Genomic DNA, 19495 nt, shown 5'->3' with positions numbered 1-19495 from the left:
GTGCGCATTTGGATTTGGAGGATCCCTGCACTGCATTCTTTGTGTTTTTGCTCTTGCTGTTTCCTCCTGCCTGATAAGCAACAACTTGGGACTGATCCTTTCCTTCCACTTTGATGCCAACCTCTTTTTATTTTTAAGTTTTGAAGCTGCACAAACTGAATAATTTAAACAAATGCTGGTTTCTGCCAAAGATGGACATGAATAAGTTAATTTTCCAGCTCAGAATGAGTACAGTTGAATTTGAGACTCTGTCGGACTTCTGCCTGGTTTTATTTTGTACTATTTCATCTGCTCTTGATTTGTAAATAGCACCTGGATAGCAAGTTATAATGCTTATTTATTTGAAAATGCTTTTTTTTTTTTACATTAAGCACATTAATCTCAAACTGGAGCTTCTAAAATGGGCCCCAGGGGTGTAAGATGTTGGTGTAATTGGGAAATAGTAAAGCTTTATCAAGGTGTGAATTATGAGAGTCCACCAAGATCAAATCCACTTCCCTCCTCTCCTGCAATCTAGGTAATTATGCAATTTGTACCACGTAGACTAGTCCAGCAAAAGATTTCCTCCTCACTGCCTCTGACTGGACTGCATAGCTACCAACAGCACCTGTAAGAAAGTGGATCATGCCTTAATATTAAATTTTCTTGTTCCCTGGTTATTCCTTTAAAGAACCTTATCATGTTAAAATAATGGCATCCAAAGGTGTACCACAATCAATTTATCAAGGAAATAAAGGATTCTTTAACCAAAGGTTTAATGCATTTTTCTAAATGTAAATTTAAAATTTGTCCATTAAAAAGTCTACTTTTCCCATATGCAAATGTTAATAGGATTTTTATGGGGATTAAGAAATGGCAAAACTACGCAAGCAGAATTCAGAGTCATTTAAAAATACATGCCATTTTTAAATCAAGAGAGACTGTAATTAATATCTTGTTTTAAGCTTGCATTTGAGGGAAAAGTGACTTTTTCATTGTTCACCAATTTAATATACATTGTTCTGTTGCTCTAATTTATGATTGATCATTATATGTGACTTGCATGAACTATAGGAAAAAAAAAACTATAATGACCAAAATAGCCATGGCTGACAAACACAGTGGCTGGGCAGTTCAATAGGAGGTGACAAATATGACAACTTTTCAAGCTTGGGAACTCACCAGACTGTTTCCTCCTTTAGGTAACAGACTGTGTCCCACGCTAAACTTGTCTTTCACGTGGGAATTGCTTTTGTCAAGTGTGAAAGAGTAAACAATAGCATTTCCCCAGAATGCCAGTTTCATGGAGCCCCTAATGCTCTGAAAACAATTAGTCACCTGGAAGTTGTCAGCCCAAAGGAAAGAATAATCAATTGTATCTTGAAATTTTACCTATGGCTCTTTGGCCTGGCGTCTTTGTTCATTATAAGTTAGTGTGTTCATTCAGGAAACAATGTCTTAGCACCACAGAACGTGGGGGCCTCAAGTTTTGCTAGCCTAAAAAAGCAAATAGAATGATTTAGGGATCGCTTATGAAAAAAATGGCAAATTGGACATGCAGAACCTACTATTTCTTTCCCCTTACTGCAATTTTTGTGGGGAAGGGAGGATGTTAGTATTTACAGAAGATGATTTTAAGTACTTCCAAGAGATAATTTTAAGAATTCCATAGAGCAATTAATTGCTCACTGTGTAATTAATCCTTCTGGAGAGGTTTTTTTTTTAGAAAGAAACTATTGGATGGGTTTTGTTTCTTGTTACTCCCTGGGGTATGGAGTGAGCTGAGGATAACAAAGAAAAAGAAAAAGACAAAAAAAAAAAAGAGCCTAAAATGCAGAACGACTGAGATGGAGTAGGGGATGTGAGGCTGGTTCCTCAGTCCCCATTCCAGATGGAGAGCAGAAGCTCTGCATCTGTGGGACCTGGCAGATCTCTGGAGCCATAACACTGAAAAGTAAGAGACCCTGGTGGGGAGCTATCTTTGGCTACTGATAACCAGCGGAAATATCCTGTTAATTCTGATTTTCTCAGTTTGGAGGGATCAGCTACACTTTGCTAAATTTGTTAAATTTTGGAAAGCTGTTATCTACTTCCATCAAGTAACTTTAAACATCGAGGTTTTCAAATACAGGTTCAATGTACCTTTCATGTTTAAAATGTCAAAATAGATTATTATAATGTATAAAGTAGGAATTGATAAAATATGATTCCTGGGTTGATGGATCATTTAGAAACTAGCCAAAAATGACTCTCCTTTTAACACAGGAGAACATTTTTCAGAAATGGGTACAAAGAAAAATTTATAATACTGTGTTTCAGAATGTTCATGTGAGCCTTGTATTTAATTGAGAGTCCCATGGTTATTCTGCAGCCTTTTTGCTGCTTCTATTGTCTGAAGTTTGTTTAGTACAAATAGGGCCTTTGGGAGTTCTTCATGACATTAATGTTAAAATAAAATGTTCTCTTCTATGTAAGCATTGTTTTCCAATACACCTGTCAGGGAAGTCCAAATCCTGTCTGTGTTAATGTTACAGTTTGTGGCTATGAAAATAATTTGGGTGTCGAGGGCCCCGTATTCAGACTTCCTTTTTATAAGACCTATGGGCAATGACAGATTATTTTATCATAGTTAATGCATGGGAAATAGTAAATGTGCTAGAGGAAGCTATTAAAAGTATAACTCAGTGAACTGGGTTTTAAATGAGCTATTTCGAAGTTGGCTTGCCATTGTGAAAGATACTAAATAGTAATGATAATGTTCTTTATTATCTTGTCATGTTTCACTGATATGTCTGAAGCCTTTGCTGTGTAAAAATGTCAAAATTGTAATAAGCAAGCATGTACAAGTCATCATAAATTTAAATTTTTATACAGGGTTGCATTTTCAATTAGGAAAAGCTGTTTGACAGATTGCACAGAATGCAAAAACAAATATCGTAATGGTTCTGCTTAGGGGGCAAGATAAGATAGGAAAGACATGCTGCGAGAGGCAAAAGGGTGGTTGCTGTCACTTATTCCACACTATGTTTGAAGAAGTTTTTATAAATCAGAGCGCTTCCTTCAACACTCTTTTTTGCCTTCAGATTTCATTTTTTATAAAATGAGAAGACTAATGATAAGCTATAGAAATTAAAATTTATTGAGAAATCTGTTTCTCCTAACAGATAGTAACTCTACCATGTTATACTACTTCAACATGTTATAAAATTTATATGATAATATACTTTTTAACCTGGGATTTCTAAATTGCTTTAATGAATGCTAATCCTGAGAGTTTCCCTGCAGGAATCAAAAGAGAAAGGTTTTGGGACTCGGCAGAATCCTGCAGGGACATGGAATCAAAGCCATTGCAATGTATCATCTTTTGTAGCGTTGTAATCACTCCTAAGCTGCCTTCACAGGTTTAGTACACTAAGATGAGGAAATCAAAAATGGTCAGAGAAAGCTCACACTGTGTAATTGAAACCAGTGACGCAGAATGTGTAAGTTATGCCAAAACTCTTTTGATTTCTGTTCCAGGATTTGCAACAAGAGGGGAAACGGATGATTTGGGAGGGTGGGAGAGACATTAGGAGTTGTTTTTATTCTTTTATCTTGGGAGCTTGAGCTACCAATCCAGTACCCACCTAACTAGAATGTATACACATCAGCAGGACTGACTGACTACTTCATTAAACAGAGACACTGTACTCACTGGAGGCCTTGGGGGTACTGCTGTTCCTGTGTGGGATTTTAATGTTGTAATGTATTGCATCTTAATGTATTAAATTCATTTTGTTGTACTATATTGGTTGGCATTTTATTAAAGTAAATTGTATTGTATCATATTTGTATGTTTTAAGAGAAAATAATATAAAATATAATATTTGTACTATTATATAGTGCAAAAACCACAAATCTGTGCCTCTGCCTCTTGAATTAATCCTTTGGTCGCTTGCATTTGGGAAGGGAATGGAGGAAGGAAATAATCAATAAAGCTTTCAAAGTTCAAGAAATTCTCCTGTTTGGTCTGCTGCCTTACGATTTAGGTTACTGACAGTTGAGTGACACAAACATGCCCTCACAAACACATCAATAAAAATACACACAAGATTATATTAGCCCATCACTACACCACCATATATTTATATACAAATTCATTATAAGCCTATGTGCAAAATCACGTTTTTGATTTATAGCCCCTCAACTACTATGCAAAATCCTTGGGTTTAGAAAAGCTTCTCTCAAAAAAAGGAAGGAAACTAGTTGGCCAGGCAAAGAACCTTTGTATTGAAATCTAAAAATATAGAATGTAGTCCTTGATATTACTGTGTCCTAACAAATTTCAATTTATTTCAGCACCTTATTAAAGAGGAAGCAGTAGGTTAACCACTGAAGGGAAAGTTAGGGAACAAAATGCGAATGAAATCTTACAGTTGAGTTTTGCTGTTTCTCTATATACTTATAACGTTGGTGTGCATATACAACAAAAGAATAAAATTGGCAAGCAATCACAACTCCCTTTCTTTCTTCACTAGATCAGGAAGCACCATACCTCCTGCGCAACCTCAGTGACCACACAGTGGCCGTCAGCAGCTCCACCACTCTAGACTGTCATGCTAACGGCGTCCCAGAGCCTCAGATAACTTGGTTTAAAAACAACCACAAAATACAACAAGAACCCGGTAAGAGATTTTGTTTCTTGTGTTTATGCTTTCTCATCCTTCATCATCCCCTTTTCCCCTAACATTTTATCACCTGCTTCCAATATATGTAGAACCACTTGCTGATAGAGCTACAAACATTGGGCTCTGGCTCATGCTTATATCAACTTCAAATGCAGAATATCTGTGCCACTACTTATGCAGACCATATTCCTAACCCTGTAGAAAGATCCCTACAGAATCTTTAATCCCAACTGGAAAGATTGAAATAGTGCATTCAGAAAGGAATGAGAAGGGGGCACTTTGAAAATGGTTCAGTTCACCGTGACAGTGGGGAAAGTGAAGAGTTAGTTTCTTGGCTTGAGGTATTGCAAAGCTTTGAACACGTGGCATATATAAAGTTCAGAGAGATAGATCTATAATATTTTAAATTCACCTACACCAATTTTAATGATTTGGTAAAAAGAATACTATTTTATATGATATTTTATCATACTGGTTAAAAAAAAAGAATCTAAACTAGTGGATATAGGTTTATTTTCTTTCAACAGTAATACAATCATCCCTCAGTATCCATGGGGGATTGGTTCCAGGACCTCCTGCAGATTCCAAACTCCACGGATGCTCAAGTTCTTTATATAAAATGGTATAGTATTTGCATATAACCTATGAATCCTCCCATATATTTTAAATCATCTCTAGATTACTTTTACAATACCTAATACAATGCCTATACATCACTTCATTCATGTGAATTCAATGTATTATTTGGTACATGGCAAATTCTTTGGTTTTTGGAATTTTGTAGAATGTTTTTTCCAAATATTTTTGATCCATGGTTAGTTGAATTCATAGAACTGATGGATATGGAGGGCTGACTGTATTCTTAAAAACAACTAGACTTAAACCAATAAGTATAAGCACTATCTATTGCCTGCCTCATAATTCTATGGTTAAATAAGATTAAATTGAATTTATTTATAATTTTGATTGATAATTATATTTGCATTAAAAATAAAATTGCCATTTATTTGCAATATTCCAACAACTTAAATCAAATAAGTGGCAATATGGAGCTGTCCTTAAATGTGAGTCCTCTGCTCAAAATGAAACTTCCATTTGAGTTTGAGGCACTGAATGGGCTTGTGGTAGAACAACTCCAAATTTTAAGGTAGCTACAAATGCCTTAGAAAGGCCTTACATTCAGCAGGTCCAAAACCAATCATATTACATCATTTTTCTCCATAAAGTAGCATTTCCTCTTGTACTGACATCATATACTTAATCATCCAAACTAGAAGGTGATGACCCCTTCTTCGGCCTCCTCATCTAATCGATCACCAGACTGAGCAGGTTATACATACAACATACTAAATATTTCTCAAATCCATCCCTTTCTCTGCTTCCCCACTAGTCTCTCAGTTCAGGCACTCATTATCTATCCTCTGAACATCTTCAGTGGTCTCCTAACTTGTTTCCCTATCTCTCTTTTCTCTCTTTGCATCTGTCTTCCACACAGCAGTTTAAGATGCAGCCGAGAATATGTCATTTCCCTGCTTCAAGTCTCCTACTGGCTCCCATCACAGTTTGACAAAGTTTGAACATCTGACAGAGACGGCCCTTAACACCTGGCCCCCGACTTCTCCTGCAGCTTTCTGCTAGCTTCCCCTGCCTTGAACTTCATATTCTAGCAATGCCAAACTCCTGTAGATCACCGCGCACATTATGCTGCTTCAATTCCCTCTACTTTTTTTGTTCTTGTGTCCCCTCTGCCTGAGTACCTTCCCTTTCTTTACCTAATGCCTACCCATCCCTTAAGACCCAGATTGGGTGTCCTCCCTCCAGAAGGCCTTACACAACTCCCACAAATAGAAGGTAGCTCCTCCATGAGTCTTTATAAATGTTTCTACTTCTCTCTTACTGAGTTTTTAAAAATAATCACCAATTCATGTGTGTCTGTATTATCTATGCATATTTCTACTGCTCTCTTACTATATTGTTTTTACTCACCAGGTGATATGTGTCTCCTCTCCAGAGGGCAGACAGTATATCTTATTTGTTTCATTTGTATCTTGTCTTATATCCTCAGAACCTAGCACAGAGTTTGGCAATCAATAAATGTTCCATCAATGAATGAATAGTGGTTTTCAGGAAATCTTATTCTAGCCTTGGCAAGTTCATTTAGTAGTACAAATGCTTGGATTTGGGGTGGAGTTGGGGCCTATATCAGAATTTTTAAAGCTTAAGGACCTTTGGAATATCTTTAGTCCAATATGTAGAATAGAAAACTTAGGCTCAAAGAGGTAAAGTGATTTGCCCAAGATGACACACTACCAAGATGGGTCGTTTCATGGAAAACTAATCCCCTGAGATGTTCTACCAGAATAAAAGGATGAATGAATATATGAATAAATAAATAGCTTGTGAAAGGATGTGTGCAATATCCTCCCCTTAGAGATTCAGAGTTCACATTAGCATATTAAAGAGCCAAAGAAGAAACATGGTAAACTGTGTTTTCAGTTCTGTACCACCCAAACTTACTTGATCACAAAATACATTTATGAAAAATTAATATAAGATGTTAAGTGATTCTTTAAAAGAAGTAAATGTGATACAAGTTTAGTTTCCATCGTTTGGAAGTGGGTTAAGGAATCAGAGTTAAAACAATTTTGAAAGTTCATGACTATTATGGGACTAGAGGATAGACAAGGCAAGAGAATGTGCCAAGGCAGCTACCACCAACAGAGAAAGATTATGATGTCCTGGGGAGATCAGGGTTTGAGTTCCAGCTTTGCCCTCCGGAGTCATGTAAGAATTTGGCCCACTCACTTGTCCTTACCCTCTAAGCCCCCATTTCCTTATTTATAAAATTGGGATAATACTGACCTCCCAGGGATGTGGTGAGGTTTAGACGAGTAAACATTAACTAAGTCATAGCTTGGTAAATGCTACCTCCGACCCACCTCATTTATACAGAAATTGTCCAGTGAATTGTCAGAATTCACTGGGAAGTGTCAGAGTTAATTAATACGTCAGCTCAAATGTCAAACAACCCTAAAACAAAATACTAAAGATACCTCTACCACCACCTTCCAGCTTTCTTTGATCTTCTAAGGCTCAAAAGAACAATATCTAAAACAGGTCCTATAAATTCTTATATAAAATCTTTTATAAATATTCTAGTATGCTACTATTAGATTTGTTAAGCTCAACTATGCTGTCATCAATTGTATCTCTTTCCTTCTCTCTCTTCCCTTTTATTCATTCACTCTGTAAAACTACTATAGCCCCTTGAAAAGGGATTTCTTAATATTCTGGAGATAATCTTCTACATGTATATAGTTTCTATAAAGCTTCATAAGTAATATTCCCATTTGAGGCAGCAAATGCAGTAGCCGATGCAATACGTTCCATGACTATAGCCCTTATGTTTTTATACAGAGATATCTTCAAAAATGCCACCTCCTTTATGGTTATTTCTTTTTACAAACCTATGACTAAAGGTAACCAAGGTGATAATCCTTGATTCACTGGTTGTTCCAAGGCTGACATGGAAGAACATTAAGATCACGGCCTGAAAAGACTGAAAACTAGTTCATTATATATTCAGCCTTTAGCAAGCTAGACTGAGTTTTAAACCCCTGAAAATAAAGTGTATATCTTTTAGAGACTTGAGAAGCATCTTTCATTCAAAGCTTGGCAGCTCAAAAAAGGATGTATCTACCAAGGGCATTTTAGTGGCCTTGGATCATTGATAGGATCCAGTCCATCATCATTGTTATGTGTTAAATGATAACTTGCTCCCATTCCAAAGAAAATATGAGAGAGGAAGTGGGGCACACATGCGAGCTCAGGCTCTAGACAAGTGGCCATAAAATGCCTACTTAGGGTAGTTGGAGATTTTTCCTCCCTCCTCATTTCCTTTCAGGAAGAAACTTTCAGTGAGGCATAGCCATTCACCAAAAGAAATGCAATTTCAAGAAAGTGTTATGAAAGCTGAGTAGTAAATTCTTGAGCCAAAGGGCATGAAGCAGGAACAAAAAGGATCATGGCATGCAGGCCGAGGAAAGCACACGCACGGGGCGGGAGAGGCAGTATCCACCAGAGCAACTCCAGCAAGAAGAGAAGGGCCCTGCGAACCATGATGCCTGCACTCCCAGGGCGCTCTCTGCTGCTGCCACTCAATGCCCGGCAAAGCTGTGGGCTTTCCGGGCTTCGCCTGCACGGTGGCACCCAACTCACTGCCACTTACTTCCCACCACTCCCTGGCACCCTCCTCCTCCTCACTCTTTCTTTTCTCCTCTTCTCCCTGCAGTCCTGTGGGCCACAGGCTGCTTCGATTCCTGCCTGAAGGACTCTCCTTCCTCTAAGCTCTTCTCATCTCGCTGTAATTCTTGATGTGCTGAGGGATCTTCTCGCACGTTCCAGGGCAGTGATTCTTCAGGTTTATTTACAATTCATGCCACTGTGCACATCGTTTAATTGTTCTCTGGTTTTATGTGTGTTTATTTTGACAATCTTTGAAGTTAGATACACTATCTTAATATGTTGTCTTTATTGAAAATAATAAAGATGTATTGAACATTCACCAGGTATCAAGGCACTGTGTTAAGTGTTCTAGAAATATCTCATTTAATTTTCACAACTGTCATATGAGGTAGGTGCATTTCACAGATCTATTTTCCTTACAAGCACTTATTAGGTACTGCTGTAAGCACCTTACCAATATTAATTTGTTTACGCCTCATAACAATTCTATGGGGTTTGCTAAATTATTATGCCTGGTTTACGGACTAGTGGCTAAGGAAGCTGAGACACAGAGAGGAGAAACAACTAGCCCCAGGTCATAGTTAGTGAGCAGCCGACCAACGTTCCAACCAGCAGAGTTTGACTCTGAAGCCTGCACCCTGAACACCGAGCACGTGGAAATAAACGTTAGTTCAACTCACACGGGAACAAATAAGTACTAGTTTTAAATGACCTAGTGAGCATCAACAAACGCGTATTTAAACAGTGAATATCTTCTTATTCCTAACCCTTAAAGATGAAGTCTCTTGAAGACTTTAGTTTATTTAAAGCATGCTGTTAAACAAATTTAAAGCATATTAAAAATATGTAAAGCATTTTTTGAAAACTAGACATAAAGTTAAAAATTATCTTGAACCCCAATCTAGTTACTTTTAAGCTTTAAAAGGTCCAGAGTTCATGCCGTATCAGCCCAATCCTCATTTATTCACTTATTTAACAAGTATTCATTAGGCACTACTTGTGTCTGGCACAGTGCCAGGCTCTGCAAATACAGCAGTGAACAAAAAAGCTAAAATTTGAATAACCCAAATTCTGAAGTAATCAATCTATGTATGTGTTTAAATGAAACACAGCTTCTTCAAGCAACACCCATGTGTGTGCTGTCCTACTCACTATCACGTCCATTGGTCTAAAAATGGAATAAAGTGCATAAATGGGGCAAGTGGAAAATTCTGTGGCTCAATCACAGTATTAAAATATCTGTAATACATTAGAAAACAAAAAAATACATCTTTGTGCTTCAGTTTTCCAACTTCACTACTGAGCACACAGTAGGTTCTCAAGTGTTAATTTTTCGTTGTATATACAGAATGGAAGTGAGATAAAGAGGAAACGAGGAAATTAGCAGAGCCTCCAAATTAGAAAGAGTAAAGAAGCAACTGGGAACTACTAGGAGGGACTGACAGGTGCAAAGTGTTGAAAGATGAAGGTAATTTAAGACATATTTTACTTTGAAGAGACAGGTGAAAAGAAAGCATTCAAGCTAGTGTGAGTGCAATACACAGGACCAGAGACAAGAGAGAAAAGTGTAGTGTGAAGGGACCAGTACCAAGACAGCACCACACCGAAGTTCAAAGTTGGAGTAACTTGTACTTGATAGTGGTGGCTTTGAGAGTATGGTCTGGTTCCTAAGGTTATACACACAGCAGAACTCCTTTTAGAAACATTTATATCTGTTGGGCTAAAAATTTTAAAAGTTTGCACCCAGACTTGGACAATGGTATGAAGTCACCTTGGACAATCTGTGACTCCCAGTGTCCTCACTTCTTCTCTAGGCCACCTGCCCAAAGGACCGGCAGCTCCTCCCAAATAATCAAAAAGTCACCTTTCTACTTCACACTCTTCCCAGATTCTCCACTGAGGCTGTGGAATATTTCAAGCTGTGCCACTCTGAGCAAGTGCTGCAAGGGAGGCTGCTGGCAACGCACTTCACAGTGGCACTGCAAGGAGTTACAGTAGGTTTGCAAAGCAGATATGGCAGAAGGCCCATCTAGCTTAAGTTTGCGCTGAGATACAACCACAAATCATCTCACAAATGATTGTGCAGAGAAAATGGAGTTTCCGAGAGAATCATTATAATGCTGAAAAAAGTAACAAACTCTCCCTCTCTGAAAATATTTTAAAAAACAGAAGGCAATCCTGACCTTAGATGTTTTCAGTAAAGCCTGCCTGAACCAAGAAGGCATCATCAAACTATTATTTAAACTAAATTTCTATGACAGCAGAACATTTTTAGAATATTTTAAAGTTAAAGCAATAGTACTAGAACAACAGAGTTCAGAAAGAACTGAGGCTGGAGCAGGAGTTACTTACTCTAACCCAGTAGTTAATATTCCTTCTTAAATGAGACCTTCTTGATCACTAGAATTAAGTATTTACCTAATGACCTGAAAGGGACAACCTTCCTGTCACCACCATGTCACTGTATCACCGCAAATATCTGCATCAGTAGGTACTATATTCAGATCAAGGGGACCTATCATGCCAGTACCTGGGGGTACAGAATCACGTCTCAATTGTAAAGTGGTTTGCACAGATCTCGGAAAGATCTTAAGGAAAAGTAGAAGAGAGAGATGAATGAGGATGTCAATGCCCAGGGGTGATAAACTGACCATCTGTCACCCTCCCGCTATTGGAATCAGACATTTTGTTTGATTTCTTAGTAATAATGAAATTCAGAAATGTCAATTATCTTTTGCAAAACTTTAGTAATTGCCTTTTCTTTCTCATGAAATCTACCTCTATGGTACACAAAGAATGAAGACATATTATTGCAGAACAGAAATGTGTACATTCCCGGGGTACACGCAGGGCAGGGCACGTAAAGGTGAGCCGGCTGCTCGACTTAATAACTCCGCTGAGGCCAAAGTCGATGTGCTGACTGACTAGCTAAGCAGCTGTTCTCACCAGTGAGAATGACACTCAGTATGTGTCATTAAGGTCCGGGAGTCTCTGCATCCAGACCAAGAACAACCAAGCTTTGCTACTGGATATACAAGTAGCTCTTCTCCCCTGCCAGGATCTCCAAACGTGTCCTCAGGGTTTATTTATACCTCTAACAACAATACAAATATGAGGCACACTCTGAACATACTGCAGAATCCAGGCTCAGCTCTTTTCCTTGGATAAACTTCCCCTTGGAAGGTGAGGAGAAAGAAGTGGGACCAAGTAAGGAGTGGAGTGGCGTAACAGCACGAAAATCATCTAACCTGTTGGCATTGCCAAAGTTCAGAGCTACTACGCTGACGTTCACCAACAGAGGGACCCTGACTTTAACCACAGCCTTCACATGGTGAAAAAATGGAAAATGCTACTTTATGCACTTTCTGCAATTCTGCAATTATTTAATGTTTGGCTAGTTCTATGAGACTGAAAAGTATAGCTACAGAGTTCTATAATTTACCTCCAGAAAAGTAAAGTAAACCTGAGTAAAGTCCCATTTTGAATTGAAAATCAATAGAAGCTATTTATAGAGAATCAATCTTAGCCCCGAAATGTATCTCTTTATTGGTAAGTTCCAGCTTATTTAGGTCTTGCACCTACATGCATAAGCATATACAGACATACATAGCATTATATCACAACCTAGTGCTTTGTCCAATGAAAATTTCTTGGATGCATTTTACAACATAACATCCTCATCCCCATTCAGCCCAGAAAGCTGCTGGTCACAGCAAGACCCAAATGAGGGATCACACATCAGGTAGCGCTAACATCTATTCATATGAATAGCAGGACCCCTGCTAGTTGTTTGATACTGTGTGTGTGTGTGTGTGTGTGTGTGTGTGTGTGTGTGTGTGTATGTGTTTTAAGTCCTCTTGAATCTCTAAATGAAAAATTTAGAAAATTTGCCAATGTGAGCATCACTTTAGACAAAGCCTCTACTTTTTTTAATTGTAGCAAAATACAGATAAATTTTATAATTTTAACCATTTTAAAGTGTACAATTCGGTGGCACTAAGTACATTCACAATGTTGCACAACCATCACCGCTATCTAGTTACAAAACTTTCTCATAAGCCCAAACAGAAATCCCATACTCATTGGAGCTTCTCCCTTCTGACTATGAACTAACCTCCTCTTTTGATTTTTTCTGTGACCTCTTGCAACACAGGGAACTGTACTTTGAGCATGGCCAAGATTGGCAGCTTATTTTAACGGAAGGGCAGTCAATGCTTCAGGGACCAATGGCTGAAAAAAGAAATGGGGAATGAAGAAAATCAAAGAAAATAGAAATAAAGCAATTTGGGGATATAAGGGTGGGGGTGGTATACTTTCCCAGCAGTCATCCCAGGGATTTCTCAGGAACTGTACACTGTGCAAAAACACTAACCCCAGAACTAAGAGCCAGTGTCTGGGTACTTAAAATTGGGTCTCAATCCCCAATCTACAAATTCCTCCTCACAATGAAGACTAAATAACTAAAGAAGGAAAACTCATACACTACCTTAGATATCCTTTCTCCTTCATCTTTTAGCAAAATAATTAAATGACCTTTTTCTATTTCACATGTGCAGAATTTACATGGAAATCTCTCCTCCTGAGCACAAACTTGAAAACAGTTTAATCAGGCCTAAAGTGACACATACACAGTCATACAACTGGGATCACTACTATGCCCAATTCGATGAAGGACAATATGTAAACAAATATACTCTCAGATAACCTGTTCAGTGCACTCAGCCCATCATTTGCATGACTCTAAATCTCTGCTGAAAAAGTCAAATCAAGAAAGTCCACCCCCCAATATTGAACTGTTAACTTGATTTTTGCATAAGCTCCTCCTATCAAGGAGCCTTCAACAATCAAGATTGTATATTAGTTTAAGTAGCCATCTCATTCAACTTGGTCATAATTAAACTGCTCATCATTGAAAAACAAAATGAAATGCAGAAAATACACTCTATGTCATGTATACACGCAGCCCTATCTCACAGGGGCCAGTCTTCTGAAGGAATGGGTTTTGTTTGTCCTTTTATTGCTTTAATCTATAATTGCAAATTGCCAGAAAGTATAAAGCTACTTTTCTTGCTTCAAAAACATCTAATTCTATGCATAGTCAATACGACAAAGTTTTGCAGATGTTTAAGTATTTGGATCTATATAGCTTTGAAGCTTTCACTCAATGTCTCTTTGCATGGTAAAGAGGCCTATAGTTTTGTTTATTAAAATATTATTTTATTCATTTTAATTCAACAAGTAATACATGGACTCATTTTTACTATAAAAGGTTCACAAAGTACAGAAATAGAGTAAACTAGAAAATTTTCCCTTATGGAGAATCAGCACATGTTAACTGTTTGATATGTGTCTTGTCAATGATGTTTCCATGTGTTACCTATACCTGTGCATATATACAAATGTGAGGTTTTTTTAAGCATATAAACGGAATTCATTCATTCATTCGCTAGATATTCACTGAGACCTAACTCTCGAGGGATCGGCATATACTGGGTGCTGGGAACAAGATGGGAACCTTGAAATTTACATTCTAAAATACAGGCAATACATTTACCAAACAAAACTACAGTAGCCCCCACCCCCTGACCCATGGGAGACACACTCCAAGACCCCCAGTGAATGCCTAAAACTGCAGATAACACCAAACCCAATTGCCATCCATTGGAACATAATTCTGTTCACGTCTTCCACCCACAAATGTACTGCCTTTTCCATCTTAACTAAGCACTTATCACAGGTAACTTTTGCAGAGTGAGTTGCAACAGTAAAACTAGCACAATTTTTTTTTCCTTCTTCACAATTTCACAGATGGAAGATTTATTCTTACTGTAGATCTTAGCAACCTCAGCATAGGATTTTTTTTCTTTGCTTATTACATTGAGAACTTTCACCTTTTCACTTCAAGGAGGCACTTTATGGCTTCTCTTTGGCATGTCCTAATTGCTAGCATCACTACTTCTGTGCTTTGGGACATTATTAATTCAAATAAGGGATTCTTGAACATAAGCACTGTGGTACTGCCACAGTCAATCTGATAACCATGCCAGCTCCTCAGTGACTCATGGGTGGGTAGCATCTACAGCATGGATCTTCTGGACAAAGGGAGGATTCATTTCCTGGGCGGGACAGCGGGATAGTGCAAGATTTCATCATAATACTCAGAATGGGGTCCAATTTAAAACTTATGAATTGTTTATTTCTAGAATATTCCATTTAATATTTTTGTATGGCAGTCAACTGAAGCCACGGATAAGTGGGGACTACTGTATAAATACAAAGTATACAATCAGATAGTATTAACTGCTATGATGAAAATAAAATAAGATAATGGATTACAGTGAGTGACTGGGTAGTAGGCTTATATGAGAAAGCCAGCATTTCTGAGACAAAATTTGAGTTAAAGTCATATCATATGTATTGTTTTATGATTTGCTTTTATCATTTCTGGATCATATCTTGGAGGTCTTTCTATGTCAATACATATTGTTCTACCTCATTCTTTTTAGCAGCCATACACTGTAATATGATATATATTCCCACAATTGACTAATTATTCCTCTAGCGATAGACACTTTCTTGACTTTAACCTCTTATGCAGTGCAACAGTATTTCCCTGTCTTAAAATGGTCATTAGAATTGCTACTTCATCATACACAGAAAGGCCACTCTAGGTGAATGTTTATATCCTGCAGTATGAATGGATCCAACTTTACAGACAGGCTATAGCAAATCTGAACATACCACAAGAATTTATTGGGGCAGGAGTGTGTGCGTATGTGTGTGCACATGTAGGTATATGTACACGCTCACATGTGTGTGTTTACGATTTATAAATATACCTAATTGATAGCTAAGGGGGGTTTTGTTTGTTTGTTTGTGTGCTTATTTGAGACAGGGTATCACACTGTTGCCCAGGCTGGAGTGCAGTAGCATGATCATAGCTCATTGCAACCTCCAACTCCTGGGCTCAGCTGATCCTCCTGCCTCAGCCTCCCAAGTAGCTAGAACTACAGGCACGTGACACCATGCCCTGCTAGTTTTTTAATTTTTCGTAAAGACAGGTTCTCACTGTGTTGCCCAGGCTGGTCTCAAACTCCTGGCCTTAAGCAATCCTCCCACCTCAGTCTCCCAAAGTGCTGGGATTACAGGCGTGAGCTACCGCACCTGGCCCATAGTAAGGTTTATGTAGCCAATAACTATAGTTAGCACCACTTGATACACTTCAAGTGCTCGAATTATCCTGAAATACTTTATTAGAACAAGAGCAAACTTCACAGTGAAAGGGCACAAAAATGCTTTCATTTTTGAATGTTTAGAAATATGTATGTTTTTGGTACAGTTTCAAGGGGTTCACTTCAACCATAACCTCTTCAGGTCAATCAGTTTACAGTTTCATGAAAGCTTTTGGAAACTATGCTGTTATAACTCATTTGTGTAAGTTAAATTAGTGAAGCAATAGACATTATCCCAAATGCAGGGACCCTGGTTTATGGCACTTCCCTTATTCAGAGGTTATAGGGAGAGGAATATTACACAGCTTTTTACATCACTGTCTTCAATCTTTTTCTTTTCTAAGTGTTCCTCTTCTTTCTCTGTCTTTTTCATGGCTACAGAGCAAATAGTCTTATTCGGGATCACATTGCCCACCAAGTCTCCCTTAGACATGTGTTTTGCAACATCCTCATAATTCTCTTCCAGCTAGCACATTATGGTAAGACTGCTTTTCAGTGTCTCAAATTATCCCACACTTCACCAACTTCGTTTCTTACATTCACAAATGCTTTCCCATGAGACTTGATCTTAGGGTAAAATTCTCAATAAAGAAGGAAGAAGTCACGGTGACTTCTTTAGAAACACTGGAATCATTCATCTTTTTAGTGTCATTTAATGGGTCCTCATTCTTCATTTTCCAATTTTGTCAGTCTTGGCCATTTTACTAAACTTGGATTTCTTTTCCCCAGATATAGTTCTCCAAACCCCAAAATTTGACTGGACATATAAAATCTCCTTCGTGGGAGGTCAATGAGACATCCTGCCTCTAGCTTTCCTGGGTTACTTTTAGCCATCTTGAATCTACATTATGCTCTTCTGGTACTTAGTTCAGCTACAGGTCTTAGCTAATCAATTCCTTTCAGAGCTACCAACCTAAAGATGCGATTATCTACTGTGTACTGGACCTGTATACATCATGATCATTATCATAACTGCCATTTATTGAAAATACATTATGTGCCGACTTCAAAGAGCTTATTTAGTTGGAAAGTCAAGACTATCATAACAATAACAAACAAAATTCACTCTTATCCTATTAAATTTAACATACATATATTAATTACCTACCCTGAGCCAGATACCTTGTTATATTATAGAGAAAATGAAAATAAGCAACATTTAGTCCACACCTTTGAAACACTTACACATAAAAGGTACAAAGTCAATTCATAAATGTGCAATGTGAATGGCATAAAATTCCATCAGATACAAATTAGCACTTCTGATGGCTGATCAGGGGAGGTTTCATGGGAGAGATGTGATCTGAATTGGACTTTGATGAACGTAGAAGACAGTTTTGATGATGAAGATTAGTTTGGCCAAATTGGATAGACATAAGATTCTCTGAGTCAGAAGTACAGATGGTCAACTGAGCAACAAAACAGGAGTCACTGGTCAGGCTAAGTAGGCCAATTTAGGAAAGCCGCAGGTCATTTTTTGTGTGTATAAGGAACAGGAGGAAAACACATGATGTACATTTATTTAATCAAACAGGTGAATATAAAGCTCTACAGATTTATTTACTCAATGGTGAATTGGATTAAAATTATATTCCATACTCTTCCCTGGGCAATATGGTGCTTATATATAAAATGCGAAGACTGTCCTTCACCTTAAGGTATCATGGGAAGAAATAAAATTATTTTCAAAGTCCCTTGACCATTAAAAGGGTTGGACACATTTAAAATTTAGACTACATCCCAGGGATACATGTACAGACCAAACAAAGTCACAAACTGATCCCACAACCCCCGTTAGCAACCAACACAGTAGGTAATTCAGGTTCTTGCACTGAGTCTCATCATCACATACTGCAGAGTGCACGACAGGTTCCTAAAATATAGCCCAGCGTAAACTTTTACTTGTCCCTTTGGGGCTAATGTCTTAGCAAGCCCATGAAACCACCTGAGTTTACATTTCTAAGCTCCAGGCACTGGGGCTTTTAGAACCTTAAAAAGACAAAATTAACTGACATGCAATTTTATAAATTCTGAGGAGAGCTGGACATGATATAGGTCATCAGTCAATACTACACATAGAAAGTTAGCATTAATGACTAGTTTAGCGTCATAATATTCAGCAGGTATTGCAAAACTCACTCCCCTACTTCACCTCCTCTATTCCATTTTCCTCTGTCTTCATTTATTTGGTCATTTCCTCATTTACTGAAGATCAGCTGTCTGTCATCACAGCGCTAGACACTGAGGACTCAGTGATGAATTAGGCAGAGTTAGCATTCTCCGGTAGCCCACAGTGCAGTGGGCAGATAAGAAAGTCAGCAATTTTGCTAAAATGACAAGTACCAGGTTTAGAGACATGTACAGGGTTATATGGGAGTAACAGAGAAGGGGTCTAAGAGCATCAGAAAATGCTTTCCAGAACATCTAATCCTTCAGCTGAATATTAAAGAACAAGTAAACGTTAACCAAGTGTCAAGGGAACATGTGCGAAGTCCCCAAGCCTTAGCATGAACTGTGAGTAGATCAGCACAGTTCATACCAACGATACACTTAGGGATATAATGCACACAGAAGCTAGGACGGTGGGGAGGGGCCAGATCATGAAGGTCCTTGCTTAATAAAAATATAAAAGCTTATCCCCATGTACATTCCTAAGTCAAAGTTGTGTCTAATCTATCCAGCCACGTGTTTTTATTGGCCCTCGCAGTAAGTGTATGTAAGTTGATCTTGTTGCCAACATTCAAAAATCATGAGCTTTAACATAAAAAATTCAGATTTCTGCCTTCTCTTTAAAACTCAGAAGATAATACTGGACTCAAGTTTCCAAATTCCCAAGCTAAGTAGAGGCTTCCAATTTTAGACGGAGAGAGGCTTTCTATGCTCCAAAGTCATAGTCCCCCTCGCATCATCTCACCCTCAACTCATTTATGTTACATGCCCAGCCCCTGAAGGCATCTGCATTTGCAAGTCCTGATCTAGGCCCTGTTGGTTCAATCTGATTTACTATCTTATGTTAAAGAGAAATAAATAATGAGTTTCCATGGGAATTGTGTTTTCAGCAGTTGAAGAATCTGTATTCAGTATCAGAAGCCAGGGAGATACACAGATAAGCATGGGGAAATGACTGAGGCTATCCCTTTAGAAGCAAGCAGGCCTACAATTCAATTATCTCAGCAGCACAAAGTTCTTCATGTTAATTCTAACATCTAATACCCAAAGAAAGAGAAAATTCAGATAAAGTGACCCTTCTGAGAACCCAGTACCATTTTGCATTAACAACAAAAATTATAACATATCCAGGAATAAATATAATTAAAGGCAAGCAAGATATTTAAAGAGAAATCATAAAACTATTAAATGATATAAAAGAAG

At 38.0% G+C, this 19495-nt stretch overlaps 1 protein-coding gene across 1 annotated transcript in view; it reads left to right on the top strand.

Annotated features, from left to right (window-relative positions):
- FLT1 (fms-related tyrosine kinase 1) overlaps positions 1-19495 on the top strand; it is a 163818-nt gene that overhangs the window by 90850 nt on the left and 53473 nt on the right. Inside the window, exon 14 of the mRNA XM_012642141.1 lies at positions 4497-4643. Coding sequence (XP_012497595.1) covers positions 4497-4643 — 147 coding nt within the window. The remainder of the gene's footprint in view (positions 1-4496; positions 4644-19495) is intronic.

This window comes from Propithecus coquereli, unplaced genomic scaffold (assembly GCF_000956105.1).
Source record: "Propithecus coquereli isolate 6110/MARCELLA unplaced genomic scaffold, Pcoq_1.0 Scaffold175, whole genome shotgun sequence".
Taxonomy (NCBI): Eukaryota; Metazoa; Chordata; class Mammalia; order Primates; family Indriidae; genus Propithecus; species Propithecus coquereli.
Note: the sequence above shows the minus strand (reverse complement) of the source record. Positions and strands in the feature narration are given on the sequence as shown.